We start from the raw sequence: 27392 nt of genomic DNA, 5'->3' as shown, positions 1-27392 counted from the left end.
ATTCATCTTTCGATGGGCATTTAGGTTGCTTCCATGACCTGGCTATTGTAAATAGTGCTGCAGTGAACATTGGGGTGCATGTGTCTTTTTGAATTACAGTTTTCTCTGGGTATATGCCCAGTAGTGGGATTGCTGGATCATATGGTAATTCTATTTTTAGTTTTTTAAGGAACCTCCATATTGTTCTCCATAGTGGCTGTATCAATATACATTCCCACCAACAGTGCAAAAGGGTTCCCTTTTCTCCACACCCTCTCCAGCATTTGTTGTTTGTAGATTTTCTGATGATGCCCATTCTAACTGGTGTGAGGTGATACCTCATTGTAGTTTTGATTTGCATTTCTCTAATAATCAGTGATGTTGAGCATCTTTTCATGTGCTTCTTGGCCGTCTGTATGTCTTCTTTGGAGAAATGTCTATTTAGGTCTTCTGCCCATTTTTGGATTGGGTTGTTTGTTTCTTTAATATTGAGCTGAATGAGCTGTTTATATATTTTGGAGATTAATCCTTTGTCCGTTGATTCGTTTGCAAATATTTTCTCCCATTCTGAGGGTTGTCTTTTCGTCTTGTTTATGGTTTCCTTTGCTGTGCAAAAGCTTTGAAGTTTCATTAGGTCCCATTTGTTTATTTTTGTTTTTATTTCCATTACTCTAGGAGGTGGATCAAAAAAGATCTTGCTGTGATTTATGTCAAAGAGTGCTCTTCCTATGTTTTCCTCTAAGAGTTTTATAGTGTCCAGTCTTACATTTAGGTCTTGAATCCATTTTGAGTTTATTTTTGTGTATGGTGTTAGGGAGTGTTCTAATTTCATTCTTTTACATGTAGCTGTCCAGTTTTCCCAGCACCACTTATTGAAGAGACTGTCTTTTCTCCATTGTATATCTTTGCCTCCTTTGTCATAGATTAGTTGACCATAGGTGCGTGGGTTTATCTCTGGGCTTTCTATCTTGTTCCATTGATCTATGTTTCTGTTTTTGTGCCAGTACCATATTGTCTTGATTACTGTAGCTTTGTAGTATAGTCTGAAGTCAGGGAGTCTGATTCCTCCAGCTCCGTTTTTTTCCCTCAAGACTGCTTTGGCTATTCGGGGTCTTTTGTGTCTCCATACAAATTTTAAGATGATTTGTTCTAGTTCCGTAAAAAATGTCATTGGTAATTTGATAGGGATTGCATTGAATCTGTAGATTGCTTTGGGTAGTATAGTCATTTTCACAATATTGATTCTTCCAATCCAAGAACATGGTATATCTCTCCATCTGTTGGTATCATCTTTAATTTCTTTCATCAGTGTCTTATAGTTTTCTGCATACAGGTCTTTTGTCTCCCTAGGTAGGTTTATTCCTAGGTATTTTATTCTTTTTGTTGCAATGGTAAATGGGAGTGTTTCCTTAATTTCTCTTTCAGATTTTTCATCATTAGTGTATAGGAATGCAAGAGATTTCTGTGCATTAATTTTGTATCCTGCAACTTACCAAATTCATTGATTAGCTCTAGTAGTTTTCTGGTGGCGTTTTTAGGATTCTCTATATATAGTATCATGTCATCTGCAAACAGTGACAGTTTTTCTTCTTCTTTTCCAATTTGTATTCCTTTTATTTCTTTTTCTTCTCTGATTGCCGTGGCTAGGACTTCCAAACTATGTTGAACAACAGTGGTGAGAGTGGACATCCTTGTCTCGTTCCTGATCTTAGAGGAAATGCTTTCAGTATTTCACCATTGAGAATGATGTTTGCTGTGGGTTTGTCATATGTGGCCTTTATTATGTTGAGGTAGGTTCCCTCTATGCCCACTTTCTGGAGAGTTTTTATCATAAATGGGTGTTGAATTTTGTCAAAAGCTTTTTCTGCATCTATTGAGATGATCATATGGTTTTTATTCTTCAATTTGTTAATATGGTGTATCACATTGATTGCTTTGCGTATATTGAAGAATCCTTGCATCCCTGGGATAAATCCCACTTGATCATGGTGGATGATCCTTTTAATGTGCTGTTGGATTCTGTTTGCTAGTATTTTGTTGAGGATTTTTGCATCAATATTCATCAGTGATATTGGTCTGTAATTTTCTTTTTTTGTAGTATCTTTGTCTGGTTTTGGTATCAGGGTGATGGTGGCCTCATAGAGTGAGTTTGGGAGTGTTCCTTCCTCTGCAATTTTTTGGAAGAGTTTGAGAAGGATGGATGTTAGTTAGCTCTTCTCTAAATGTTTGATAGAATTCACCTGTGAAGCCATCTGGTCCTGGACTTTTGTTTGTTGGAAGATTTTTTTTTTTTTAATTTTATTTATTTATTTATTTATGGCTGTGTTGGGTCTTCGTTTCTGTGCGAGGGCTTTCTCCAGTTGCGGCGAGTGGGGGCCACTCCTCATCACGGTGCGCAGGCCTCTCACTATCGCGGCCTCTCTTGTTGCGGAGCACAGGCTCCAGATGCGCAGGCTCAGCAATTGTGGCACACGGGCCTAGTCGCTCCATGGCATGTGGGATCTTCCCAGACCAGGGCTCGAACCCGTGTCCCCTGCATTGGCAGGCAGATTCTCAACCGCTGCGCCACCAGGGAAGCCCTGTTGGAAGATTTTTAATCACAGTTTCAATTTCATTACTTGTGATTGGTCTGTTCATATTTTCTGTTTCTTCCTGTTTCAGTCTTGTAAGGTTATACCTTTCTAAGAATTTGTCCATTTCTTCCAGGTTGTCCATTTTATTGGCATAGAGTTGCTTGTAGTAGTCTCTTAGGATGCTTTGTATTCCTACGGTGTCTGTTGTAATGTCTCCTTTTTCATTTCTAATTTTATTGATTTGAGTCCTCTCCCTCTTTTTCTTGATGAGTGTGGCTAATGGCTTATCAATTTTGTTTATCTTTTTTTTTTTTTTTTTAAGAAATTCACGTTCTTTTATTTATTTATTTATGACTGTGTTGAGTCTTCATTTCTGTGCGAGGGCTTTCTCTAGTTGCGGCAAGTGGGGACCACTCTTCATCGCGGTGCACGGGCCTCTCACCATCGCGGCCTCTCTTGTTGCGGAGCACAGGCTCCAGACGCGCAGGCTCAGTAATTGTGGCTCACGGGCCCAGTTGCTCCGTGGCATGTGGGATCTTCCCAGACCAGGGCTCGAACCCGTGTCCCCTGCATTGGCAGGCAGATTCTCAACCACTGCGCCACCAGGGAAGCCCCAATTTTGTTTATCTTGTCAAAGAACTAGCTTTTAGTTTTATTGATCTTTGCTATTGTTTGTTTCTATTTCATTTATTTCCGCTTTGACCTTTATGATTTCTTTCCTTCTGCTAAATTTGGGTTTTGTTTGTTCTTCTTTCTCTAGTTCCTTTAGGTGTAAGGTTAGATTGTTTACTTGAGATTTTTCTTGTTTCTTTTTTTTTTTTTTTTTTTTTTTTTTTAATTATTTATTTATTTATTTATTTTTGGCTGTGTTGGGTCTTTGTTTCTGTGCGAGGGCTTTCTCTAGTTGTGGCAAGCGGGGACCACTCTTCATCGCGGTGCGCGGGCCTCTCACTATCGCGGCCTCTCTTGTTGCAGAGCACAGGCTCCAGACGCGCAGGCTCAGTAATTGTGGCTCACGGGCCTAGTTGCTCCGCGGCATGTGGGATCTTCCCAGACCAGGGCTCGAACCCGTGTCTCCTGCACTGGCAGGCAGATTCTCAACCACTGCGCCACCAGGGAAGCCCTCTTGTTTCTTTAGGTAGGCTTGTATAGCTATAAACTTCCCTCTTAGAACTGCTTTTGCTGCATCCCATAGGTTTTGGATCGTCGTGTTTTCATTGTCATTTGTCTCTAGGTATTTTTTGATGTCCTCTTTGATTTCTTCAGTGATCTCTTGGTTATTTAGTAACGTATTGTTTAGCCTCCATGTGTTTGTGCTTTTTTTTTTTTTAAATTTTATTTATTTTTATTTATTTTTATTTATTTATGGCTGTGTTGGGTCTTCGTTTCTGTGCAAGGGAGGGCCTTCTCTAATTGCGGCAAGCGGGGGTCACTCCTCATCGCGGTGCGCGGGCCTCTCACTGCGGCCTCTCTTGTTGCGGAGCACAGGCTCCAGACGCGCAGGCTCAGTAATTGTGGCTCACGGGCCCAGCTGCTCCGTGGCATGTGGGATCTTCCCAGACCAGGGCTCGAACTCGTGTCCCCTGCATTGGCAGGCAGATTCTCAACCACTGCGCCACCAGAGAAGCCCCTGTTTGTGCTTTTAATGTCTTTTTCCCTGTAATTCATTTCTAATCTCATAGCGTTGTGGTCAGAAAAGATGCTTAATATGATTTCAATTTTCTTAAATTTACTGAGGCTTGATTTGTGACCCAAGATGTGATCTATCCTGGAGAATGTTCTGTGCGCACTTGAGAAGAAAGTGTAATCTGCTGTTTTTGGATGGAATGACCTATAAATATCAACTAAATCTATCTGGTCTATTGTGTCATTTAAAGCTTCTGTTTCCTTATTTATTTTTATTTTGGATGATCTGTCCATTGGTGTAAGTGAGGTGTTAAAGTCCCCCACTATTACTGTGTTACTGTCGATTTCCTCTTTTATAGCTGTTAGCAGTTGCCTTATGTATTGAGGTGCTCCTATGTTGGGTGCATATATATTTATAATTGTTATATCTTCTTCTTGGATTGATCCCTTGATCATTATGTAGAGTCCTTCCTTGTCTCTTGTAACATTCTTTATTTTAAAGTCTCTTTTATCTGATATGAGTATAGCTACTCCAGCTTTCTTTTGATTTCTATTTGCATGGAATATCTTTTTCCATCCCCTCACTTTCAGTCTGTATGTGTCCCTAGGTCTGAAGTGGGTCTCTTGTAGACAGCATATATATGGGTCTTGTTTTTGTATCCATTCAGCAAGCCTGTGTCTTTTGGTTGGAGCATTTAATCCATTCACGTTTAAGGTAATTATTGATATGTATGTTCCTATGACCATTTTCTTAATTGTTTTGGGTTTGTTTTTGTAGGTCCTTTTCTTCTCTTGTGTTTCCCACTTAGAGAAGTTCCTTTAGCGTTTGTTGTAGAGCTGGTTTGGTGGTGCTGATTTCTCTTAGCTTTTGCTTGTCTGTAAAGCTTTTGATTTCCCCATCAGATCTAAATGAGATCCTTGCCGGGTAGAGTAATCTTGGTTGTAGGTTCTTCCCTTTCATCACTTTAAGTATATCATGCCACTCCCTTCTGGCTTGTAGAGTTTCTGCTGAGAAATCAGCTGTTAACCTTATGGGAGTTCCCTTGTATGTTATTTGTCGTTTTTCCCTTGCTGCTTTGAATAATTTTTCTTTGTCTTTAATTTTTGCCAATTTGATTACTATGTGTCTCGGCGTCTTTCTCCTTGGGTTTATCCTGTATGGGACTCTCTGAGCTTCCTGGACTTGGGTGGCTATTTCCTTTCCCATGTTAAGGAAGTTTTTGACTATAATCTCTTCAAATATTTTCTCGGGTCCTTTCTCTCTCTCTTCTCCTTCTGGGACCCCTATAATGCGAATGTTGTTGTGTTTAATGTTGTCGCAGAGGTCTCTTAGGCTGTCTTCATTTCTTTTCATTCTCTTTTCTTTAGTCTGTTCTGCAGCAGTGAATTCCACCATTCTGTCTTCCAGGTCACTTATCCGTTCTTCTGCCTCAGTTATTCTGCTATTGAGTCCTTCTAGTGTAGTTTTCATTTCAGTTATTGTATTGTTCATCTCTGTTTGTTTGTTCTTTAATTCTTCTAGGTCTTTGTTAAGCATTTCTTGCATCTTCTTGATCTTTGCCTCCATTCTTATTCTGAGGTCCTGGATCATCTTCACTATAATTATTCTGAATTCTTTTTCTGGAAGGTTGCCTATCTCCACTTCATTTAGTTGTTTTTCTGGGGTTTTATCTTGTTGCTTCATCTGGAATATAGCCCTCTGCCTTTTCATCTTGTCTATCTTTCTGTGAATGTGGTTTTACTTCCACAGGCTGCAGGATTGTAGTTATTCTTGCTTCTGCTGTCTGCCCTCTGGTGGATGAGGCTATCTAAGAGGCTTGATGGGAGGCTCTGGTGGTGGGTAGAGCTCTATATTTATTTTTATTTTTTATTTTTTCTTGGCCGCACCAAACAGTTTGTGAGATCTTAGTTCCCCGACCAGGGATCAGACCTGGGCCCCTGGCAGAATCCTAACCACTGGACTGCCAGGGAATTCCCATGATCTCCATTTTATAGATGAGAGTCAGAGAGGCTAAGGGACTTGTCCACAGTCATACAGCTGTAAGTGGCTGAGCTGGAATTTGAGTCCTGGTCTGTCTGGTGTCACTACCATGCTCTAGTGACTTCAGCATCGCCAAGTCTTTCTGGTCTCGAGGCACAGCTCAGAGGTGTCACCCTGTCAACTCAAATGTCCAGTTGGATACACAGCCTCTGCTTTGAGATCAGGTAACCTCTGAATGAAGGAGGGCCCCTTGGTGGCTTTTGCTCAGCCCTGGTGTTGCCTGTGGACAGGCTGCTGAGCAAGCAGTAAAAACTTTTCTTATACAACGTTTTCTTCCTTTAGAAATGGAGATAATTCTGTATTCAGAGGTCATAAGCCCTTCTCTCCTCCCCTCCTCTTCTTGTATCTTCCTTCTATCTATTTCCAGATACATAGCTGCCCTGTTCCCACCAAATTGTTGATAGGTATGGGAAAGTCGGTTTATTTGAGAGAAATCCTCAAAATCCCTCTGAAAAATTGTTGCCAAGTCCACACCAAAGTGTGGAGTCATTGTATCTTTTTAAGCAGAGCACAAGAAGAAGGTAATGAATGTTAAAAGCTCAGCTCAGCCTGCCCCCTTTTACAGTTGCATTCAGAGAGGTTAAGCTTTTGTTTTTAATTGTTGAGGCTTTTCCACCCTTCTGTGCGTTAGTTTGGTCCACCTGTGTATTACTTTCTCCCCCTTTAAAAACTATTGTTTTCTGATTACAAAAGCAATACATGTTCATTATAATAAATTGAGTCATCGCAGAAATACGGAACGTGTAATACGTAGACAGTGGGTGGGAGCACTGGTTCAGAGGCCTTTCCCGTGCTACACTGACACATAGCATGAGTGCTACTACGGTTGTCATTAAGAGCATTTTAAACACAAATGGAAAGCACTGTACCTTTTGTTTGTGACCTTTCTCACTCACCAGAGCTTTCCATGTCAGTTCCTGTAGAAGGGCCCCAGTCCCCCTGTAACCTGCTTCACGTCCCACTGCACAGACACACCAGCCTTTCTTGAGTCCCCTGTTGTTGGACATCCCAGCAGCAGCTTCACTTCTAGACACGTATCCTCCGGAAACACGTGAATGGTCGGGGGGTTGGGCAGCACCCTCTGGGTGGCCGTGTGGCGTGCGGTCCCCTCATGGCCCTGAAGTTTCTTGCCTTTCTGAATGTTGGGCAGAGGAGTAGTGCTTTCAAATTTTGCTGTTATATGACAGAACTGAAGCGAATCTCTCTCTCACTTTGTTTTTCTTTTGCATCAATATTTTGATTAGTTCTTCCTGGTGGAGTTACTATTTTGGCTGACATGTCTGGTTGTTCTGTCTCAACTCCAGCAGTCTAGGTGTTGGCCTTGACATTTCACTGCCGTCCTTGGCTCTAGTAGCCCCGGAAAGCCTGAGATGCCACTCTTTTTTTCTTTTCTTTTACTTATTTATCATTTTTGGCTGCGTTGGGTCTTTGTTGCTGTGTTGGGTCTTTGTTGCTGCGTGCGGGCTTTCTCTAGTTGTGGTGAGCGGGGGCTACTCTTCATTGTGGTATGCGGGCTTCTCATTGCGGTGGCTTCTCTTGTTGCGGAGCACGGGCTCTAGGCATGCGGGCTTCAGTAGCTGTGGCTCGTGGGCTCTAGAGCTCAGGCTCAGTAGTTGTGGTGCACGGGCTTAGTTGCTCCACAGCCATGTGGGATCTTCCCAGACCAGGGCTTGAACCTGTGTCCCCTGCATTGGCAGGCAGATTCTTAAGCACTGCGCCACCAGGGAAGCCCTGAGATGCCACTCTTAATGAAGGACTGTAACTTCACAATTCTAAAATCAGTGACAACATGGCTGAACACTTCAGAATTAAAGATGAGGAAGAGGTGACCGGGGTGCCCCCTGAAACCTTTGACTTTTTTGCTGTGTCGTGTCCGGCCTCTTGTTTCCATGTGGGTGTGGCTGACTGCTGTGAGGCACTGACCAATCCTGGGGTCTTCTCTCTTCAGAAGCAAAGCCCGTTCTGTGTTGTCAGGTTGCTACAGATGTCATCCATCTGTCTATCTCTCTCTCTCTCTATTTCTCTATCCATTTATTTATTTATTTGGCTGCACTGGCTCTTAGTTGTGGCATGCAGGATCTTCGCTGCCATGTGCAGGATCTTTAGTTGTGGCATGTGAACTCTTAGTTTAGGCATGTGGGATCTAGTTCCCTGACCAGGGATCGAACCTGGGCCCCCTGCATTGGGAGTGCGGGGTCTTAGCCACTGGACCACCAGGGAAGCCCCTGTTTATTTTATTACCATTTTTTATTTTATTTATTTATTTTTGGCCATGCCGTGAGGCTTGCGGGATCTTAGTTCCCTGACCAGGGATCGAATCCCGGCCCCCAGCAGTGGAAACGTGGAGTCCTAACCACTGGACCTCCAGGGAATTCCCTATTACCATTTTTTAAATTGAAGTATAATTTACAATGTTGTGTTAGCTTCAGGTGTACAGCAAAGTGATTCAGTTTTTTATATATATATATATATATATATATATATATATATATATATATATATTCTTTTTCAGATTCTTTTCCATTATAGACTTATTTCCTTTTTAAATGCTACATGATGTTTCATCATAAACTTTTTTTTCTGGAGTCAGGTTTGTTGAGGTATATTTTGAATCTTGGCAAACACATACCCATCAGTGAAGGTATAGAACAGCCTATCTTTTCTTTTTTTTTTTTTTTTTTAATTTTCATTTATTTTTGGCTGCGTTGGGTCTTTGTTGCTGCCCAGGGGCTTTCTCTAGTTGCGGCGAGTGGGGGCTACTCTTTGTTGCAGTGCACGGGCTTCTCATTGCGGTGGCTTCTCTTGTTGCGGGGCACGGGCTCTAGGCGTGCGAGCTTCAGTAGCTGCAGCACTCGGGCTCAGTAGTTGCGGCATGCAGGCCCTAGAGCGTGCAGGCTTCAGTAGTTGTGGCGTGTGGGTTCAGTAGTTGTGGTACGCGGGCTTCAGTAGTTGTGGCTCGCAGGCTCTGGAGCGCAGGCTCAGTAGTTGTGGTGCACGGGCTTCGTTGCTCCGCGGCATGTGGGATCTTCCCAGACCAGGGCTCGAACCCGTGTCCCCTGCATCGGCAGGCAGATTCTCAACCACTGCGCCACCAGGGAAGCCCCAGTGAGTTTTAATATATTTCCAGAGGTATGTAACCATTGCCACAGTCAGTTTTAGAACATTTTCATCACCTCCCCAAAACAGAAACTCCATATCCATTAGCAGTCACTCCCCATTTCCCCTGCACCTCCTGGCAACTGCTCCACTTTCTGTCTCTGTAGATTTGTCTCTTGTGGACATTTCATATAAATGGAATCATATAACAAGTGGTCTTTGTGACTGGCTGCTTCTGCTTAGCAGAGTGTTATCAAGGGTCCTTGTGTTGTAGCGTCTATCAGTGCATCATTCCTTTTATGGCTGAATCACACTCTGTCGTAGGGATGTACCACACTCTGCTATTACGGATCGTGCTGTGAGCATTTGTGTACAAGTGTGTGTTTCCAGTTCTCTTGTGTATATACTTAGGAGTGGAATTGCTGGTCCATATGGTAACTCTAACATCTGAGGAGTTGCTAGACTGTTTTCCACAGCGGCTGCACTGTTCTGTGTTCTCACTAGCAGTGCACAGTGCAGCTTCTTACAGATTTTGGATTCTTTCCATTGGATAGTTTCTTTATATGGGGTTATGAGGTCAAGAAGTGTGAAACTATTCACAGGAGTTTTGGTCTATGGTGCAAATACCTCCTGGAAAGTGTGTCTGGTGCAAAATCCCTCGCCGTGGCCAGCATCGCCGGCCTTCTCATTAGCTGCTGCGGGCCACCTATGGGCTGAGAAACAAGGTGCCAGAGTTTTAAAAAAAATGTGTGTGTGTGTTTAAATACACATAACATAAAATTTACCATTTTAACCATTTTTTTTTTTTTTAATTTATTTTATTTATGGCTGTGTTGGGTCTTCGTTTCTGTGCGAGGGCTTTCTCCAGTTGTGGCAAGCGGGGGCCACTCTTCATCGCGGTGCGCGGGCCTCTCGCTATCGTGGCCTCTCTTGTTGCGGAGCACAGGCTCCAGACGCGCAGGCTCAGCAATTGTGGCTCACGGGCCCAGCCGCTCCGCGGCATGTGGGATCTTCCCAGACCAGGGCTCGAACCCGTGTCCCCTGCATTGGCAGGCGGATTCTCAACCACTGCGCCACCAGGGAAGCCCCATTTTAACCATTTTTAACCGTACAATCCTGTGGCATTGAGTATATTCACATTGTTGTGCAACCATCACCACCATCCAGCTTCAGAAGCCAAAGCTTTTGAAACAGATGTGAGTACAGGGTCCAGCTCTGACCTGGAGCCTGGCGTCTGTCTCAGTTCCCAAGGCCCTTCCTTCTGGGTTTCTGGAAGCATCCTGTTAGGGGAGATGTTGGGATGAAGGCTCCACACTTTCCCCTAGGGCTGGACGGTGGACTTGAATCACTTATAGAGATTGGGAGGCCCAAGGCTGTGTGTGCTTTTCGTTACACTGCTGGGCGGCTTTGGGGCTCAGTGTTGGGGATGGTTTGTCTCTTGCAGGTGACCTGCCTCCACACCCTGGGGTACCCCCCAGCCCAAGGACAGGGTCTGCATGTGACTGGTGTCTCCTGGAGCACCACTGGCTCTGTGGTGGCCTGTGCCTATGGCCGGTGAGTGGCAGCAGGGCTGGGTGTGGGGCAATAGAAGGCCCTCAGACCCTCTTCTGAGCCTCTGTCTCCCCGTCTGTGCAGTAAGGGGTTGGCCCAGAGCATGGCCTTTCTGGGAGTCTTCCTTCTCAAGGCTGCCTGGGCATCAGGTTGGCAGGAAAAGAGCAGGGAAGGGACTCCCTTTGCCCACCTGCCAGCACTGGGCAGTGAGCCCCGGGCCTGCCTCACCTGCTCCAAGAGCCGTCTCCTGATATGCCCAGGTTTGCCCACCTGGAGACCCTTTTCCAGAGAAACTCATGCCCTCGGGGTGCCTCAGAGGAGCCTCTGCCTCTTTGATACCCAGCACAGTGTCTGTGCGTGATGGGGCTATAGAGGCTCACCTGTTTTGGGGAGCAGGGGGTGAAGGTGGGTCAGGTGATAGGAGCACGGTGGGGGCAGGGTGGGTTGGGGTGAAGCCCGAGCCGAGGGGCAGAGCTAGCTCGGGCACGTCCGTGCAGGCTGGATGATGGGGACTGGAGCACGCTGAAGTCCTTTGTGTGCGCCTGGAATCTGGACCGGCGAGGCCTGAACCCGCAGCAGCCGTCGGCGGTGGTGGAGGCGCCCAGCGCCGTCATGTGCCTGGCCTTCCACCCCACGCAGCCATCCCACGTTGCAGGTGAGCCGACCAGCCTAAGTTGCCTCTGCTTCCCACCCTGCAGAGGGTGGCCAAAGCCCTCCCTTGGGCCCTCAGCCCCTGGTCACGGCCAGGGCAGGTCTGTGGGGGAAGCAGAGACCACAGGTGGCCCTGACCCCTGGGCTCAGGTGAGGATGCTGGGGGTGCCCGTGCTGGGTGCAGAGCTTGGAAGAGGCGGCAGCTCCTTAGCTGAGTCTTGAGGGGGTGTGGGCCGTGCAGAGGTGCGGCCTGGTCGGGACAAGAGGCAGGACGGAGCAGGCACCCTTGGGGATGACAGAGGTGATGAGCCTCCCCACCCTTGGGGAAAGGGGGCAGGTGAAGCTGGAGGGAATGGGGGGTGCTGGGCGGGGGATGGTAGCCTGGCAGTGGGAGAAGCTTCCTGGGGTGGGGTACAGCGGGCTGGAGTGTGAGGCCTGGGGACCAGGACGTTTCTTCCTCAGGACCGTTTTCGAGAAAGTGGCCCCACGTCCTGGCTCAGTGGGTGGGAGGGGTGGGGGCTTGGCCAGGAAGCTGGGCTGCTGCGTGTGGGTCGGCTCCTGCCCAGGCCCCCTTGGTCCCGCAGGTGGGCTGTACAATGGCGAGGTGCTGGTGTGGGACATGAGCCATCCTGAGGACCCACTCCTCTGGCGCACGGGCCTGACGGACGACACGCACACGGACCCCGTGTACCAGGTCAGAGCAGCGGCCTGCCTGGCGGGTGGGGAAGCACGTCCTCCCGGGCTGCGCCTTGATGTCGTGGGCCTGCTCCATGACGCGGGGCAGGAGAGGGGGCGCCTGCTCGCCACAGCCAAGGAAGAATGTCACCAGGGAGTTGGCAGTTGAACAGCTGCCTCTGGCATTCTCGGAGCTCCCAGGCCATGAGTCACACCCGCCCCTTCCATCAGAGCCGCAGTCCCCACTGTCCTGGTTTTCTGCTGGGACTGGGGGGACCTTGGAACCCTCTGGTGGGTGAGGCGGCTCCCAGGCCTCCCGGCAGAAGTCTCCCTGGAAGAGAAGGGGAGGGGGGAAGGCATCCTTTCTCAGCTCGGCCCCGCACCCTGTTGTCCAGGTGGTTTGGCTCCCGGGGCCCCAGCACGGCCACCGCTTCCAGGTGCTGAGCGTGGCCGCGGATGGGAAGGTGCTGCTCTGGCTGGCGGTCGGGGCTGGCCGGCTGCAGCTCAGCGCGGGCTTCGCCCTGGCCGTGCAGCAGCTCCCCAGGAGCACCAAGCTGAAGAAGGTACGCAGGGGCGAGGCTGCTGCCCTGGAAACGGGCCCCCGAGGCAGCCCCAGGCTGTGGGACCCCTGAGCCAGTGAGCCTGGGGGCAGGCAGGTGGGAGCCACTGAGGGCCACAGCGTCCACGCACGTGCCTGGGCTCCTTGGGGACACCGTGAGCGGATTCCCTCGGCTCTGCCTTGCTGTTCTTTTCTCCACAGCCTCCCCGGGGGGAGACCGAGGTGGGTGCCACAGCAGTGGCTTTCTCCAGCTTTGACCCAAGCCTTTTCGTGCTGGGCACGGAAGGCGGCTTCCCGCTTAAGTGCTCCCTGGCAGCAGAGGAGCCCGCCCTCACGCGGATGCCCAGCTCTGTGCCCCTGCGGGCCCCGGCACAGTTCACCTTCTCTCCCCACGGCGGTCCTGTTTACTCTGTGAGCTGCTCCCCTTTCCACAGGTAGGGAGGGCCCGAGCCTCCTCCGTCAGCCACAGGGCCTCTGGCACAGGGAGGGTGAGGGAGTCCCACCAGGCCACACCTAGCACTGCTTAAAGGACCCGCGGTCTGCCCTGGGCCAGGTCTTCCCCATTTGAGCCCCAGTATCCGGAGCTCCTGGGGTTGGCGCCAGGGAATCGGCCCCTTACTTTCGAGGAGGACCCAGGTTTGGGGGCCTAGGGAGGCCTCTCATGAGCCTGACAGCCCATGAGGAGTCTGGCAGGAAGCCCCCAGCCGCACCTGAATCCCCAGCACTCATCCCCTGCCTGGCTGTCCGCCCTGCATCCTGTCTAGGAATCTCTTCCTGAGCGCAGGGACCGACGGCCACGTCCACCTGTACTCCATGCTGCAGGCCCAGCCCCTGACCTCCCTGCAGCTGTCCCACAAGTACCTGTTCGCTGTGCGCTGGTCCCCAGTGCGCCCTTTGGTGTTTGCGGCTGCTTCTGGGGAAGGTAGGAAATGGACACCAGGCTTGGATCCGTTGAAGTTGACATGAGCCCAGCCTATACCTGGAACTCTGGGTTGGGGAGATTGTACGTGGGGTGAGGATGACCTTCCTCGTGTTGGGTGGAGAGCTGAACTGAGTAACAGCCTGATCTTGTGCAGAGGAAACTGTGAAGAGGCTGCTGCTCTGGGCCTCTCTTACCCCACGAATCTCTCCTTCAAGGTGATGTGCAGCTGTTTGATCTCCAGAAAAGCTCCCAGAAACCCACAGTTTCGATCAAGCAAACCCAGGATGAAAGCCCAGTCTACTGTCTTGAATTCAATCATCAGCAGACTCAGCTCCTGGCTGCTGGCGATGCCAAGGGCATGGTAAAGGTGTGGCAGCTAAGCAGCGAGTTCACTGAACAAGGACCCCGGGAAACAGAGGACTTGGACCAACTGGCAGCAGAGGTGGCCACCTGAGGTGGGGGGAGTCCCAAGGTCAGAGGCAGGTGGGGTGAGGCTACATCTGTGCTGTACGTTTCTGATGGAAGCTGAATGAAGAAGACACGACAAGCTTTGGGGGGAGTCATTTATTTGTCTTTTACATGGAAACAGAAAATTGGGAGGGAGAACAAAAGGGGAAGTCGCCAGCTGCTTAGATACTTCTGCAGTCGGAATGGGGCAGCTGGCTTCAAGACAGGAAGGGGTCCCCACAGCAACGTGGCACCAGCGACTGGACCAGGAGCAGTTTACTGAAGCACCATTTTCTACTAAGTCTTACCCCAAGCTAAGCAAGTTAAGGTTACAATGGAAAGCAACACTGTCTGTCTGGAGTATCTTTCTTAAGAGCACAGAGATGAGTTGACATGCAGCAAGGCGATGGCAGGGCAAGCAGCGTGGGCCAGGCTAACCTAGGAGCAGAGGATCAATTCACGAAGAGCGAGCGGGTAAATTCAACGTAGTCAAAAGCAGTGGGGAGTTCGCGGCCCTTGCCGTCCACGTAGGGCTTCATGTGGGAGACGCAGTAGTCGGCTTGTTCCCGAGTCAGGTTCTGGAGGGCAAGGCGGCACCTGTCAGCCAAGCCCCCACCAGCCATGCCCACTGAGGCCGGGGGACGAGGCCGACTTCAAGAACGTTAATGCCCAAGCTTCAGGACCTTTGCTGCTACGGCCTTTAGCCTGGACTGAGTTTCATTTGAAAACGGGGATAAAATGCCTGCACCCAGCAGCTAACGCTCAAAACTCGGGTGTGTTACTCTAGACTCAGCTCTGCCCCTAACCCAGGGGGCAACCTTGCCTGGGCTTCGCTCTTCAAAGGAGCCCCTCACCCCCACCCCACGCTAGGGAAGCAGAGCCCCAGACCTGGTACAGCTCCTCCTTGGTCACGTAAGGCTTCCCTTCGGAGCTCAGGGCCCGGAAGGCGCTCTCGATCTCCTCACTGGACTTGACGTTCTCGGTCTCACGGCTGATCATGAAGGCCATGTACTCTTGCAGGGAGACGTGGCCGTCCCTGGGGGGCCAAGGTGCAGTGAGCAGGGAGGGTGCAGTAGGAGCCACGTGCAGAGCTGCTTCTACCACGTTCCCTGATGCTCACCTGTTTGGATCCACAGTGTCCAAGATGGCCTCGAACTCGGGGTCGGGCTCCCCTTCCTCCACCATGGGCAGGTCGTAGCCCAGGGAGCGCAGGCAGGACTTGAACTCCTGGTGGTTCAGCCGGCCAGACTTGTCCTTGTCAAAGTGTCTGTGGCACAAGGCCGAGGGCTCAGCACAGAGGCCCTGCTGCTGAGCCCGCCTCCCCCGCCAGGAAGGGCGCAACGCATACTCACTTAAACATCATGCTGAATTCTTTGAGGGCCTCCTCGGTCACCCCGGTCGTGTTCCTGGAAGAAAGAACAGAATTAGGGACCGGATCCTCCACCCCATGCAGCTGGTGACACGTTCTGTCCTCTCCCAGTAAACTGACTGCTGGACGTGGGGGCGGGCCTGCTGCTGCTGTGCCCACCCGGGGAAGCTGCCGCTACCTGGCCTGGATCTGCTGCTCCAGGTTGTGCTGCATGCGCATGCCCAGCTGGTCGAGCTGGTCCCACTGCTGGGCCAGGCCCACGGTGCTGTGCTCCGTGTACTTGTTGTCCAGGATCAGGGCTTCCTCCATGGCCGCCCCCAGGTCCTCAATCTTCTTGAGCTGACTTCTCATGGCTCGAATCTCCTGGTGCTTGCGCTGCGGGGGTGAGGGAGCAAAGATGCGTGGGACAGGGGCTCTTGCCTCGGTTACCGGGCCCGAGAGCCTGCTTAACAGCCCTCCTTGGTCTCCGCACCCCCAGCCTGAGACCTGCAGGGCTGCCTGCAAGGGCAAAGTGGGGATGGGGTGAAGTTGAAGACATCCAGCAGCCTCAACAGAGGAAGAGGCGTCAGTGTGACAGTAACAAATCAGTGGGTTGACCTGCCAGGGAAACAGTATATACTGAGGACCAAAGGAGCCTCCTCCTTTCCCAGTAGGGCTCCTGGTAGCAATTGTCAAAGACAAAAAACTCTTTAAAATGACGGAGGTCCTGGGCTGCTTGAAGCCAAGGGAAAAGGGGGTACCTGGCCAGCCCACCTTGTACCCGACCTGAAGCCAAGTAGGCCTGCTGGCAGTGGTGGGGTGAAGGGTTTTAGCCGGGCCAGAAACACTAAGGGCACTTACTTTGGTAGCTTCAAGCTGGGATTCGAGGGTCCCGGATTCTTCCACCATGCAGGACCTAAACACAGAAGCACAGTGAGGCAAGAGGCCCGATCGCCAGCTCGAAATTAACTTCCCTCAGATAAAAGTGCCTGCAGTCTCAAATTCCTCTTATTAGGGTATGAAACCTATCTGCTACTGGCTATCTTTTCTTAAGCAGCTCTGGGAGCCAGGGAGGGCAGGTAATACTTCTCCAGTATACTTCTGGGAAGCTGCTGCCTGATGTGGTTGCCACCTGGTAAGGCCAACAGATAAGCCAGGGCTAAGCCCCCATCCAGCCTGCTCCCTGCTCCCCAGCTGGGACCCCTTGTCATGTGGCTGGCTCCTTAGGCCCACCCAGGCTGTGGCATGGTACCTGATCCAAGCTAGGCCCTTGAAGGGGTACCTCAGGAACTGATTTTACGTTCCTCCATGGGAACAGAGGGGGGCTGCAGGCCTGGCAGCATGCTTCCTCCACAACCAGGGGGAGAAGGACGCCTGTGCAACCCTTCAGGCAGGAGACCCGAAGGTGAGGGGAGGCTGGCAGCCACCCCCAGAAGTCCTGGGGTCTCCTGCAGGCTCCTGAGGAGGGGAGCCACACTCTAGGGTAAGTGACAGCAATGGGAGGAGATGCAGTCAGATGACCCCTTGACATGGGCACTGGGGTGTGAAGATCACGACCAGATTTGGGTTTGGTCCTGCCCAAAGGAGACGTGGCTGTGACTAAGCCCCAGATTCAGGTTCTATCATCTACAGACAGCGCCAGAGGCTCCTTCCAGGGCTAAGTTCTGAGGAGCAGGGGGCCTCTGGGGAGCCGACAGAGGCTTCCCGACAGAACAGCGTGAGGTCACAGAGGCTACCAGTGAATGAAGACAAATGAGGTTACGTGCAGGGATGAGTCACACTGTGTGCGTGTCCTGGGTGGGGTTTTAGCCCGGCCTCCCCTGTACCCACCTTTGCCCCAACCTACCCTTTCAACACCCAGCGAGCCAGCATTAGCTGTGAAATCTCCCCAGGTTCAAAGTGCTCTAGCAAGGCAAGGCACCAGGCTTCCTCCTACCCCAGCAGGTCAGACTCACAGTCACGCCATGTCCCCCCAGGAAAAGCACACCCCCAGGACCTGGGGGCAGGAGGCCGGGTGCTGGTGCAGTGGGAGGAGGACAGACCCCTCCTTCCCACGCGGCCACGGGCGGTGGGTTAGTCAGAAAGCAGAGCCGCCTGGGGAAGTCAAGAGTGCACGGGTAAAACCACAGCGAGGTAAGAAAAGAAACAGGAGAAAAACCTTCCAGACAGATCATCCCCAACTTCATACTGATAGACACGAATGACCCGACGATACGCTATGCTATTCAAAGAAAAGAAACCAAATGAATACACCAGAGGAGGGGGAGGCAAGAGCATACCGAGACAGACACACACCACAAGGCCCAAGCTGGACAGTGCACAGGCAGGGCCTCCTGGCGCCCAGGCAGGGACGTGGTGGAGGCCGAGCCGACAGCCAGCCTGGGTGGGCAGGCAGCCTTGGGCGGCTCGCACGGGGACCGGGCAAGACGGGACGGGGCTGGGAGGAGCCACGTGGTAAGGGGAGCATGGCATCTCATGGAGACAAGTCCAATGCCAGCAGACATGGCCACGGGCACCGGGGAGGAGAACAGACCCCAGGGCAGCTTATGAGCTCGAGCTGAACCTGCGATCCCTGGATCCCGCCCTGCTCTGCCTTCAGCGCATGCTCGCCTGAGTGTGGGTACGCTCCTCCCGCTGCCGCCTCTAACGCCTGACGTGCCTGCCTGCAGGGCCTCGGGAGCGCTAGTCTAAGCCACCATGGTCCCGGGAGAGAATGCAAGGGTGCCCGATCCGGGCAGAGGCCAAGGCCTCGTGGCGAGGCCCCACTGGCACCGGGCAGGACGGCCCTGCTCCTCTCGGGGCTCCTCCCAAGTCCTGTGTCTCTCCATTACCCAGAAACCCTGAGCACTTGGGCTTCCTCTTGAGGCAAAAGACAGCCTCAGCCCTCCGTGGGGGCGCTGGGGGAGGAGGGGGTCAGTGCACAGACGGGGACTTAGTGCACCAGCTGGAGCACCTCAACAATGTCATCCTATTTCATGCCCATGACCTCCTAGGCACTAAACATGATCCCAACAGACACGTGGGGGAACAAGGCAGAAAAGAAGTCCAGTATAATCCCAATGGCTGAATAAGCATGGGGATTCTCAGAGGCTTTGGACTCCAGCTCTGGCCTTCTGGCCCCATCTTATTCCCTAAGAGAACCCTTGGAATCTGAACAGGAAGGTGGGAGCGGCTCCCCTCCCCAGACTGCAGGCTGTCAGGGACAGTGGGCCATGGGTGCCAGGGAAGGGGGCAAGGGTAGGGTGGAGGACGTGCAGCCTGCCCCAGGCAGGAAGGTCCATTCTGGGATCCTCTGCAAGCCAGGCCACGAGGGGACAAAGGGCAGAGGGACAAGCACACGAGACACCATCACACCACAAAGCCCGGAGAAATAAGAAGTCAATATTAACCCATCGAGGAGATACGTTCTGTGGAGATGGGATCCAAGCAGCCACAAGACAAGGTGGTGTCCGGACAGCAGCATCGCGAGGTGGGGGACAGAGGCAGACACAAGAAAGAAAAAAAAAAAAACAAAACCAAGGTCATCAGTACCCACGCTGCGCTCAACCCTGTACCCCTGTCACCGTCGCTGTGCAGGGCAACCACGGGCCACGCTCAGTCCCACCCAATCCAGGACATCCGGTGACTCCATCTCTGGAGAAGTTCCTTCGAGAACCCTCCCAACTCTGCCCACCCCTCTGGCTCCAGCCAGACCAGGCTGCGCTCCCAACCCTTCTTCCCACACTCTGGAGCCCGAGGCCTGGGCATTCAGCCCCCAGGACCAAGCACTCGCGGGGCCGCACCTGGTCTCCTGGATCCACTGGTGGAAGGCGTTGGCGTGCTGGGCGAATTCCTGGCGCAGCTTGTCGTTCTCCTCCTGCCGGCGCTGCTCCTTCTGCAGCTCCAGCTCCCTTTCCTAAGGACCAAGGGAGGAAGAGGCGTGTCATCCCCGCCCCCCTTCAAGGACAGGCTCGAGGCTCAGCCACTGACCGGCTGGTCTCAACATTTGAGAGGAACAGGAGTAGTTTTCTGAAGCTACTCGGGGGTCAGGGAGGACGAGCTGTTCATCTCAACCCACAGACAGCACGGAAGGCGTCTGGGAGGCATTCGCCAGCCCGCTTCCCCAGAGACCTTGCAAGATGCGGGGCAGGGGAGGGCCAATCACAGCCATGCGGGCCTGTGGGACCCACACAGGGTGACTTGTGATGAATGAAACTGTGTTTCCTCCCCGATCTCACGCTTCAGCCAGGAACGGCTTCCCTGTCCAGGGCCCCACCCGGCCCAGCGGAGAAGGGCACCTTGATGATCTTCTGCAGGTTCCTCCAGGTCTCCTCCAGGGCCTCCATGGTGAACCAGGTGTAGGGGTTGGAGGCCACGCGGAAGCTCTTGATCTGGCGGTCCAGCTCGGCCAGCTGGTTGAAGTCGGCCTGGGCCGAGCTGAGCGAGGAGCGGAAGGCGTCGTGGGCCTCGCGCAAGGCCTTGATCTCTTCCAGGGAGTTGCAGCGCACCGGGTCTGTTAAGTCCTCCTCTGCGTTTTCAAACCAGCTGTTGAAGGCAGAAGCCTTTTTGGCAAAGGTCAGGAAGAGGTCCTCCACCTGAAAGCAGAGGAGACTGAGTCAGCACAGCTGCAGGGGCTGTATGGACCATCCTTGGTGGGCGGGTGGGCGGCGGTGTGGGCACCAGAAAGGCGGGGGTAGTTCCCAGGGCGTCGGGCTTGCTCGGCTTGGCTCGGCTCAGCTCTCTGCCGCCCTTCTCCCACTGCTCGAAAGTCCTCCCTCTTTCTCCCCTTGCTCCCCCTTCCCTGGGACATGCAAGCTCAGTCTTCCCGGAAGCCTCCGAGCAGCAGCCTCACGAAGGCAAGGGTCCCATTTCCCTTGGTTTACGTTGACTCCACACCCCCGTGCAGAACCTCTGTCCCGGGAGAGGGGTTTGCTTTCCCTATGCGTTGAGCTGGTTGAGCTCGGCTGGGGCCAAGCTTACCTTGCGGAAGTGACTCTGAGCCTCCAGCAGCTTCTTCTTCCGGGTGGCTGAATTGGCCAGAAGCTGGCTCCACCTTTTCATGAGCGCGGCGTGCCGGGCCTCGATGGCCTTTGACTGGATGTGCTTGGCGGCCAGCAGCTGATCTTTGAGGGTAGTGATGTTGGCGATGCCCTCCTGCTGGAAGGCCTGCAGGCCAGCGTCGAAGGTTTCCTGGAACAAGGAGCGAGAAGGCAACATGCAGGGACCACACTGAGATGAGATCGTACGCCTTCTGGTGCCTCAGCTCGGACGGCACCCGCATCTGTCCAGCCAGCTGCCCAGGCCAGACTGTCAGCCTCGAGTCCCCACCTCCTCCTGACGCTTGGTCACACCTTGGTCACCACTTTTCTGCATCTCCTCCAGGCCTCAGGTCACTGAGGCAGCTCCTCCCAGACCCTGCTTTCAGCCTCGGGCTGAGGCACCCGGGCTCTCCACACTACCTCTGCCAAGAATACCTGCCCAGCTCTTCCCCAACCACTTTCAGTTTACCCTCCGTGATCTAGCTTGGATGTCACCTCCTCTGGGAAGACTTCCCCGTCAACGCCTGCCTGCTGGAAACTGAGTCAGACACCTCTCGAGTGAAGTCCACATCCTGCTGTGCTCAGCCCTGTTAGCACCCATCAGGCTACAGCTCAGAGGCCTAGTCTGAGAGCTTCCTGAGGACCAGGACTGTATCTTGTTTACGGCTGGCCCCTAGGGCCTAATATAAATAGTCAAATGTCTCAATGAAAGATGCTGACCGTCATTCATCCACCAGGAAATACTATGTGAGAATATTTCAATCAATCAACAAAGTAGCCACGACTGACCTGTTTGGTAAGGAGAGTTTGGACAGAAGATAGATCTCGACCATAATCATCTGTCTTCAAGCTGTTCTCCTTTTCACCTAGAAAACCAAGCATGGGAAATCAACCATCCCTTCTCAATGTAACAAATTTAAAAAAAAAGAAAAGAAGAAAAAAGAAGAGCGAGGCACCTATTATTTTGCTTACATTTGAATTCCAATACTACTGACAGCAGTCTCTGAACCCCAATGAGCTGGCTCCTCCCTGCACCCGGGCCCCCTTCTACGTCTGTGTCCTGAAGAGGGCCCTCCAGCCTGTCCTAGATGCTGTTCAGTCGCTACTTATGCGACAGCAACTACCAAGGTCACGTGGGTCCTGAAATCAGTGCAGTTCCTCCTCGCCTGGGGGCTGGATCACACCCTGGACCCGTGTAGCTCGGGGGACAGTGCCGGTGCAGGCTGGTCTGGCTCGTGTGGCCCTTGTTTGTGTTGTGGTGCCCACTGCTTCTTTCAGCATTACAGGACCTTTGTTTTGTTAACCCTCGTGCCGGCCCAGGGGCACCGCTGAGGCTCAGCTCTCTGCCTCAGGACCCTGTCTCCCGCTGCCACCAGTGGTCTGCCCGGCGGCAGGGGTCTCTGATACGCTCACATTCCAGCAGTTTCTTCTCCGCAGAAGAAAACCAGCTGTGTAGGAAGCAGACAGGCTGTGGTTCTGAACAATCTTCCCGGCCCGGGAGGGTAAGAGGCTTGGGCAGCGCCGAGGCCGTGCTTACCAATCCAGGACTCCACCACGTCAGCCTTCCAGTTGAACTGAAGGAAGGCCGAGTTCTCGTCGAGCTTTGCCTTCCTCTGGGCGGCAGCTTTCTCCAAGTCTGATACTTTCCCGTTCAGGCCCTTCATCTTTGAAGAGATGTTCTCCTCATGGTGATTGTTCTAGGCCGTGGAAAAGGCACACTCTGTCAGCCTCGCCCCTGCTGCGGTTACCTGATCTGCACCCTCCCTGCAGGGCGCAGGCAGGCTTGCAACCTCTGTGACAGGCCGTGCTCCCCTGCCCACCGCCAGGAGAATGGGGGAAGGCTTTTCTAAGAGCCTTAAAGAGATGAACACTGGCAATTCTATTCCTACAAGTAATAATGAGGAATGTGATAAAATGTTAAGTCACAATGATGTATTCATCAGTGTCATTTTTGACAGCAAAAAATCAGAAAAAGCCTAAATAATTATGACTCAATGGCTACTCTACGTATGCAATAAAAACAATGGCTTGGAACAATATTTTCACACTGTGGATATTAAAAATTATTAAGCCCCAAACACTCTGATGCAGTCTTGGTTAAAACTGTATGTGAAAACACAAACCATAAGTCCGCATAAAATTTAGAAAGAAACTCAGGGAGGAAACAAAGACTGCTGCTGGAAACAGAGCACCAGGCTCTCTGCCACAAGGCCGAAGGACAGTCACAAGCCGTCATCTCACAGGTGGGGCGCACTTGTGTGTGCTGAGTCGTACACAGGCCTCATCTACGTGGACATGGTCTGTATCTGAAATTAGTCTCCGTAAGGTTATTTGCCCACAAGAGTGAGGAGAAAAGCTCCCCAGTGAACATGGATTTTAACTACAGTTACCTCCTGTGGACCAAATCCCTAGTCTTAAGTAAGGCCTGATCAACAGTGCAAATTCTGTGATGAGGAATTTTACTCATTATGTGTTTGTGACAGGAAATCAGAGTTGATAGAAGTCATTTGTCTTGTGCAACTACATGTCTTGTGGAACTTGTGACAGATGGCGGCACCCCGTCTAGTCTGGATTTCAACTGGGGAGTGACTCGACTTCACTGCTGCTGAGAAAGCACCAAGACCCCTTATTTTTTGCTTTCTCCCTAGAAAGCTGTTTGAATGAAATGAACCTTGTGATTCTGACAGACAGATTTATAAAACATCCTGGATAGCAGCCAGCTTTTACACAGCGACGTGCACCCACTGAACAGCTGCCGTTTAACCTGGTGGACGGCTCAGCATGAGGAGAGTCTGGAGGCTCAGGCACGGAGGTCTCACTGGGGTCATCTCTCTGGTGGTGGTTCTATGGGTGACTGTTTTGATCTGCCCACTTGTGTTTTCTACCACCTCTATGAAGAGCTTGTATTCCCGGAGAAGTAAACTGGAAGAGCAACCATGTGGGAGTGCCAATGTCACAGTAGGGATGCTTCTTTGCTTAATTAAAGCAGAGAAAACCAACTGCTGCAGAATGGCTTTACTAACTGGCTTCAAGAAGGGGGTAAATATCCAGTTAAACACGGAATGCAGGAATGGAGCCGCCACTGGTCTCCACGCAGACCTCTGTTTAGTGAGTGTCCCAGGGGAGGAGCTTTGTGGGCAGTTGTGGTACCAGCACGCGGTGTCCCGGAGCGGGAAATGAGGGTCTTACCAGCGGGCCGGGCTCACCTTCTTAATGAGGTCTTGTCCGTTAGTGCAGACGTCATTCACCCGGTCCTTGTGGACAGTGAAGTCCGTCTCGAAGGCTTCATGTTTCTTCAGTAAGCCCTGGAGGGGAAACAGCAAGGCTCGCTACTGAGAGCCTGGTATGTGCGGTGGGCCAGGTCCCGGGCACAGTGGAGCAGGGCTGGAAGGTGCCCACACATGCACCCCAGTCCAGCTGGGGCTCAGACAACAGACAGACACAGAATAAATAGGAAATCCTAAAACAGTAAAATGAGGACACCGCGCGCATAACCAGGGGTGGGGGGGCTCGGGAAGGCCTTTCTGAAGCGGTGAGGCTCCTGCCCGTCAACCAGCACAGGCCCCTCTTGCCCTGTCGGAGGCCCCAAAATGGATACCGAGCAACCTTAAAATAAGCACCAACCGAACAGCGACACCCACCCGAAGGTTTAACCCGAGCACATCTCCTGAGGGACCTCCCAAATCTTGTCCTTTCCTCCGTACAGTTGAAGTGCTGGAGACAACACCCCTTGTGTCGGCTTCCAGGGAACACAGCGATGCAGAGAACAGGAAACCACTGACTGCATCTGCCTCCTACCTGCGTCCCCCAACGAGCTGAACAGGATTCCCAGCGGGAGGAGCCCAGCTCTGGGGCTACCCTGACTCTCAGGAATGCTAACTCTGCCTCCACAGCTGGCGGCACGGATGGAGGAACACCCGACCACAACGTGCAGTTCCTCCTATGAAGAGGGGAGTCGCCTCACCCCCGAGCCCCGGGGCTGCTCTGTCCCACAGGCTACGCCTTAGGATCCCTGCAGCCTTGCCTTTGCCTCTTTGAACGCTGCCTGAAGAAGCTGATCTAAGCTGCCGGATGGTGAGAGGCCACGTGGAGGGGACTGAGACGTCCCAGCTGGAGCCACCTGAGTGACATCACCGTGCACCTCTCAGCCCAGCTGCCTTCTGCCTCAGTGAAGCTGTGTGAGAGGGTCCCAGTGAGAGCAGCAGAGGCAATGCCCATCAATGCACAGAATCGTGGGAAATAGACTGTTGTTTTTAGGGTTGTGACACAGCAATAGGTAACCTATGTATTTAAGAAATATGTTACGGGTTGAACTGTGTCCCCCCCAAAGATATGGGTTCAAACCTCAGCACCTAGGAATGTGGAAATGAGTTCTCTGCAGATGCAATCAAGTTAAGACAGGTCATCAGGGTGGGTCCTAATCCAATATGCCTGGTGTCCTACATATATAACAAGAGGGAAATCTGGACACAGACACACCCAGACAGAATGCCACGGGAACACAAAGACACAGAGGGAAGACAGCCATGTGAAAGCACAGGCAGAGGTTCGAGTTACGCTGCCACAAGCCCAGCTACCAGAAGCTGGAAGAGGCAAGAAAGGGTCCTCTCCTAGAAGCTTCGGAGAGAGCAAGGCCCTGTCGACACCTTGATCACAGAGCTCTAGCTCTCCAAACTAGGACAAAACAAGTTTCTATTGTTTCAAAGCCACTGGGTTTGCGGTACTTTGCTAAGGCAGCCACAGGAAACTAACAGGGTACTAGTAAGCTGTGGTTAACGATACCAGCCACACTGCCGGGCTGACAGCGGGACTCCATGAACTGGGGCTGACAAAGTCACCCCAATTTTGTCTACAGAGGGGCAGCGTCTCTCGCGTGGGATCTTGAGGACTGAGACCAGCCAACGAGACGCTGGCTGCCGGCTCCGAGGGCTCTCCCGGTAAGAGCACGGCCACCGAGCAAGCTGGCAGGAAAAGGGTGGAGCGGGCAGCGGCTAGGAGGGAAGAAGCAGGCAGCATCTCCGGTTTCTCTGACCTGGATGGCAGCAAGAGTGTCTCCATAATCTTCACTGGCCACCAGGGTCATCTTCTCATTGATCCAGGCTTCCTCCTCCTCCACGTTGGCTACAAACTGCTGATATTCCAAGGACTCTTCTAGCCGCTGGCCCCTAATCACAGGGGACAGTATAAAATCAGCCATAATCTCCTCTAACCTGGATGCTTACAAACACGAATGATGGGGCTTCCCTGGTGGCGCAGTGGTTGGGAGTCTGCCTGCCAATGCAGGGGACATGGGTTCGAGCCCTGGTCTGGGAAGATCCCACATGCCGCGGAGCAACTGGGCCCGTGAGCCACAATTACTGAGCCTGCGTGTCTGGAGCCTGTGCCCCGCAGCGGGAGAGGCCGTGACAGTGGGAGGCCCGCGCACCGTGATGAAGAGTGGCCCCCGCTTGCCGCAACTAGAGAAAGCCCTCGCACAGAAACGAAGACCCAACACAGCAAAAATAAATAAATAAATTAAAAAAAAAAAACACGAATGATGAGTGTGGGATGTAAACGGTTCATTCGAGCCCTCTTCCTAATACAAAGCAGAGAGTGCTGGTCCAACACGCAATTCTGGAACCATCTGCTCGGTCCGGATTCACATAATGGGACCAGCTCGGCGTGGGCCTGTCAGAGCAACCCAGGCGTGGTGCTGGCACAGCCAAGAGGCGGGCCCGCCCGCTGTCCACGCCCCGCCCGCTGCCCGTGCCCCGCCCGCTCACCGGGCGGCTGCCAGCTGCTTCAGCTCCTTCCAGTGCTCCACGAACTGCGCCAGGCGCTGCTCAATCTCCTCCTTCCCGATGGTGTTGTCATCGGACAGCTTCTTTCCGGTGTCCAGGACACCCTGACAGGCAAGAACGACTGGGTCAACAGATGCTTCCAGGAAAGGGCCTCGACATCAAATTCAGGCCTTCTCCACCCCGCTGTGGGATGAGGGGCCATAACCACGGTAGAGACCTCGGTGAGACGGGCTCACCTGGACCCATTCAAGCCCCGCTGCCCGCTTGGCCAGGAGAGGCCCTCCTCACCTGAATCGCAGGCTCGTGAGCAGCCAGTTCTGCCTCCAAACGTTTGTGCTTCTTCCTCAGGTTCTGAACGCCCGTCAGGTCGCGGCCATAGTCCTCCGAGCTCACCAGCAGCTTCTTCTCCCTGGGCAGCACAGGCGGGTGGTCAGTCTCTGCACCTGCGTGTCTTCAGCTGCAGACGTGCAGTCAAAGAGCGTGAAGCTCACGGACCCCGTGATGTCCTTCACCTGCATCTACCCATCTCTCCGGGAAAGTCCTTCAGAAGCCAGGCTTCTGGGGAAAAAAGCCTCTACTTCCCCAATGAACGGGGTCCACGTACGTCTCCAGGAGCACCTCCTGTGTCCGACTCTGCAAAGGGTCGGGGTGCACTGGAGAACAAGGAGGTGCCACTGCTGTCACCCTATCAATCCTATCTGATCAAATACACACGTATCACACGCGGTAACATATGAAAATGCTAATGTAAACAGCGTTTTAAGGCAGTGAATTGAGAGGATCCTGTCCTTAAAAATGGTCTGTTTATAGGCTACATCATCTGGAAAAGGCAGACTGAAATTCTGGGGGAGGGGAGATTAAAAACAAACAAGACGGACTTTTCTTCCTGCAAGCAGCAATCTTCCCCAGGAGATCAGACCATCTTTCCCAGATGGGAACTCACTAATGTCGCCAGTGACCTAAGGGCAGGGACTAGACAAGCCCTGGACGCCACCACACACACCGCCACGTGGAGGCCATGGCTGACCACTATCACCGCATGCCCAGACACCAGGAGGGGAAGCCGGGGCGTCTCACCGCGGCTGTGCGGTGAGGCTGGGACCAGCCGGGCACAGCTGCCGAGTCC

The 27392-nt window shown here is 52.3% G+C and overlaps 2 protein-coding genes across 12 annotated transcripts in view; one reads left to right on the top strand and one right to left on the bottom strand.

Annotated features, from left to right (window-relative positions):
- DYNC2I2 (dynein 2 intermediate chain 2) overlaps nucleotides 1–14225 on the top strand; it is a 40879-nt gene extending 26654 nt beyond the window's left edge. The window contains exons 5-11 of the mRNA XM_036854191.1: nucleotides 10760–10869; nucleotides 11364–11521; nucleotides 12102–12211; nucleotides 12588–12755; nucleotides 12953–13185; nucleotides 13516–13673; nucleotides 13889–14225. Coding sequence (XP_036710086.1) covers nucleotides 10760–10869; nucleotides 11364–11521; nucleotides 12102–12211; nucleotides 12588–12755; nucleotides 12953–13185; nucleotides 13516–13673; nucleotides 13889–14127 — 1176 coding nt within the window. The 3' untranslated portion in view covers nucleotides 14128–14225. The remainder of the gene's footprint in view (nucleotides 1–10759; nucleotides 10870–11363; nucleotides 11522–12101; nucleotides 12212–12587; nucleotides 12756–12952; nucleotides 13186–13515; nucleotides 13674–13888) is intronic.
- SPTAN1 (spectrin alpha, non-erythrocytic 1) overlaps nucleotides 14223–27392 on the bottom strand; it is a 59527-nt gene continuing 46357 nt past the window's right edge. For 6 of the 11 annotated variants that reach the window (XM_036855091.1, XM_036855089.1, XM_036855090.1 and 3 more), the window contains 17 exons: nucleotides 26555–26675; nucleotides 26249–26370; nucleotides 25519–25651; nucleotides 23693–23791; nucleotides 22024–22183; nucleotides 21276–21352; nucleotides 20428–20637; nucleotides 19746–20042; nucleotides 19251–19363; nucleotides 18858–18875; nucleotides 17627–17689; nucleotides 16330–16384; nucleotides 15668–15864; nucleotides 15473–15526; nucleotides 15241–15387; nucleotides 15009–15156; nucleotides 14223–14698 (listed from right to left, as the gene is read on the bottom strand). In XM_036855091.1, the coding sequence (XP_036710986.1) occupies nucleotides 14573–14698; nucleotides 15009–15156; nucleotides 15241–15387; nucleotides 15473–15526; nucleotides 15668–15864; nucleotides 16330–16384; nucleotides 17627–17689; nucleotides 18858–18875; nucleotides 19251–19363; nucleotides 19746–20042; nucleotides 20428–20637; nucleotides 21276–21352; nucleotides 22024–22183; nucleotides 23693–23791; nucleotides 25519–25651; nucleotides 26249–26370; nucleotides 26555–26675 (2140 nt within the window). In that variant the 3' untranslated portion in view covers nucleotides 14223–14572. The remainder of the gene's footprint in view (nucleotides 14699–15008; nucleotides 15157–15240; nucleotides 15388–15472; nucleotides 15527–15667; nucleotides 15865–16329; nucleotides 16385–17626; nucleotides 17690–18857; nucleotides 18876–19250; nucleotides 19364–19745; nucleotides 20043–20427; nucleotides 20638–21275; nucleotides 21353–22023; nucleotides 22184–23692; nucleotides 23792–25518; nucleotides 25652–26248; nucleotides 26371–26554; nucleotides 26676–27392) is intronic. The other 5 variants (XM_036855097.1, XM_036855096.1, XM_036855099.1 and 2 more) reach the window with 2 other exon arrangements.

This window comes from Balaenoptera musculus, chromosome 6 (assembly GCF_009873245.2).
Source record: "Balaenoptera musculus isolate JJ_BM4_2016_0621 chromosome 6, mBalMus1.pri.v3, whole genome shotgun sequence".
NCBI classification, from domain to species: Eukaryota; Metazoa; Chordata; class Mammalia; order Artiodactyla; family Balaenopteridae; genus Balaenoptera; species Balaenoptera musculus.
This window is presented reverse-complemented; position numbering and strand designations above follow the sequence as displayed.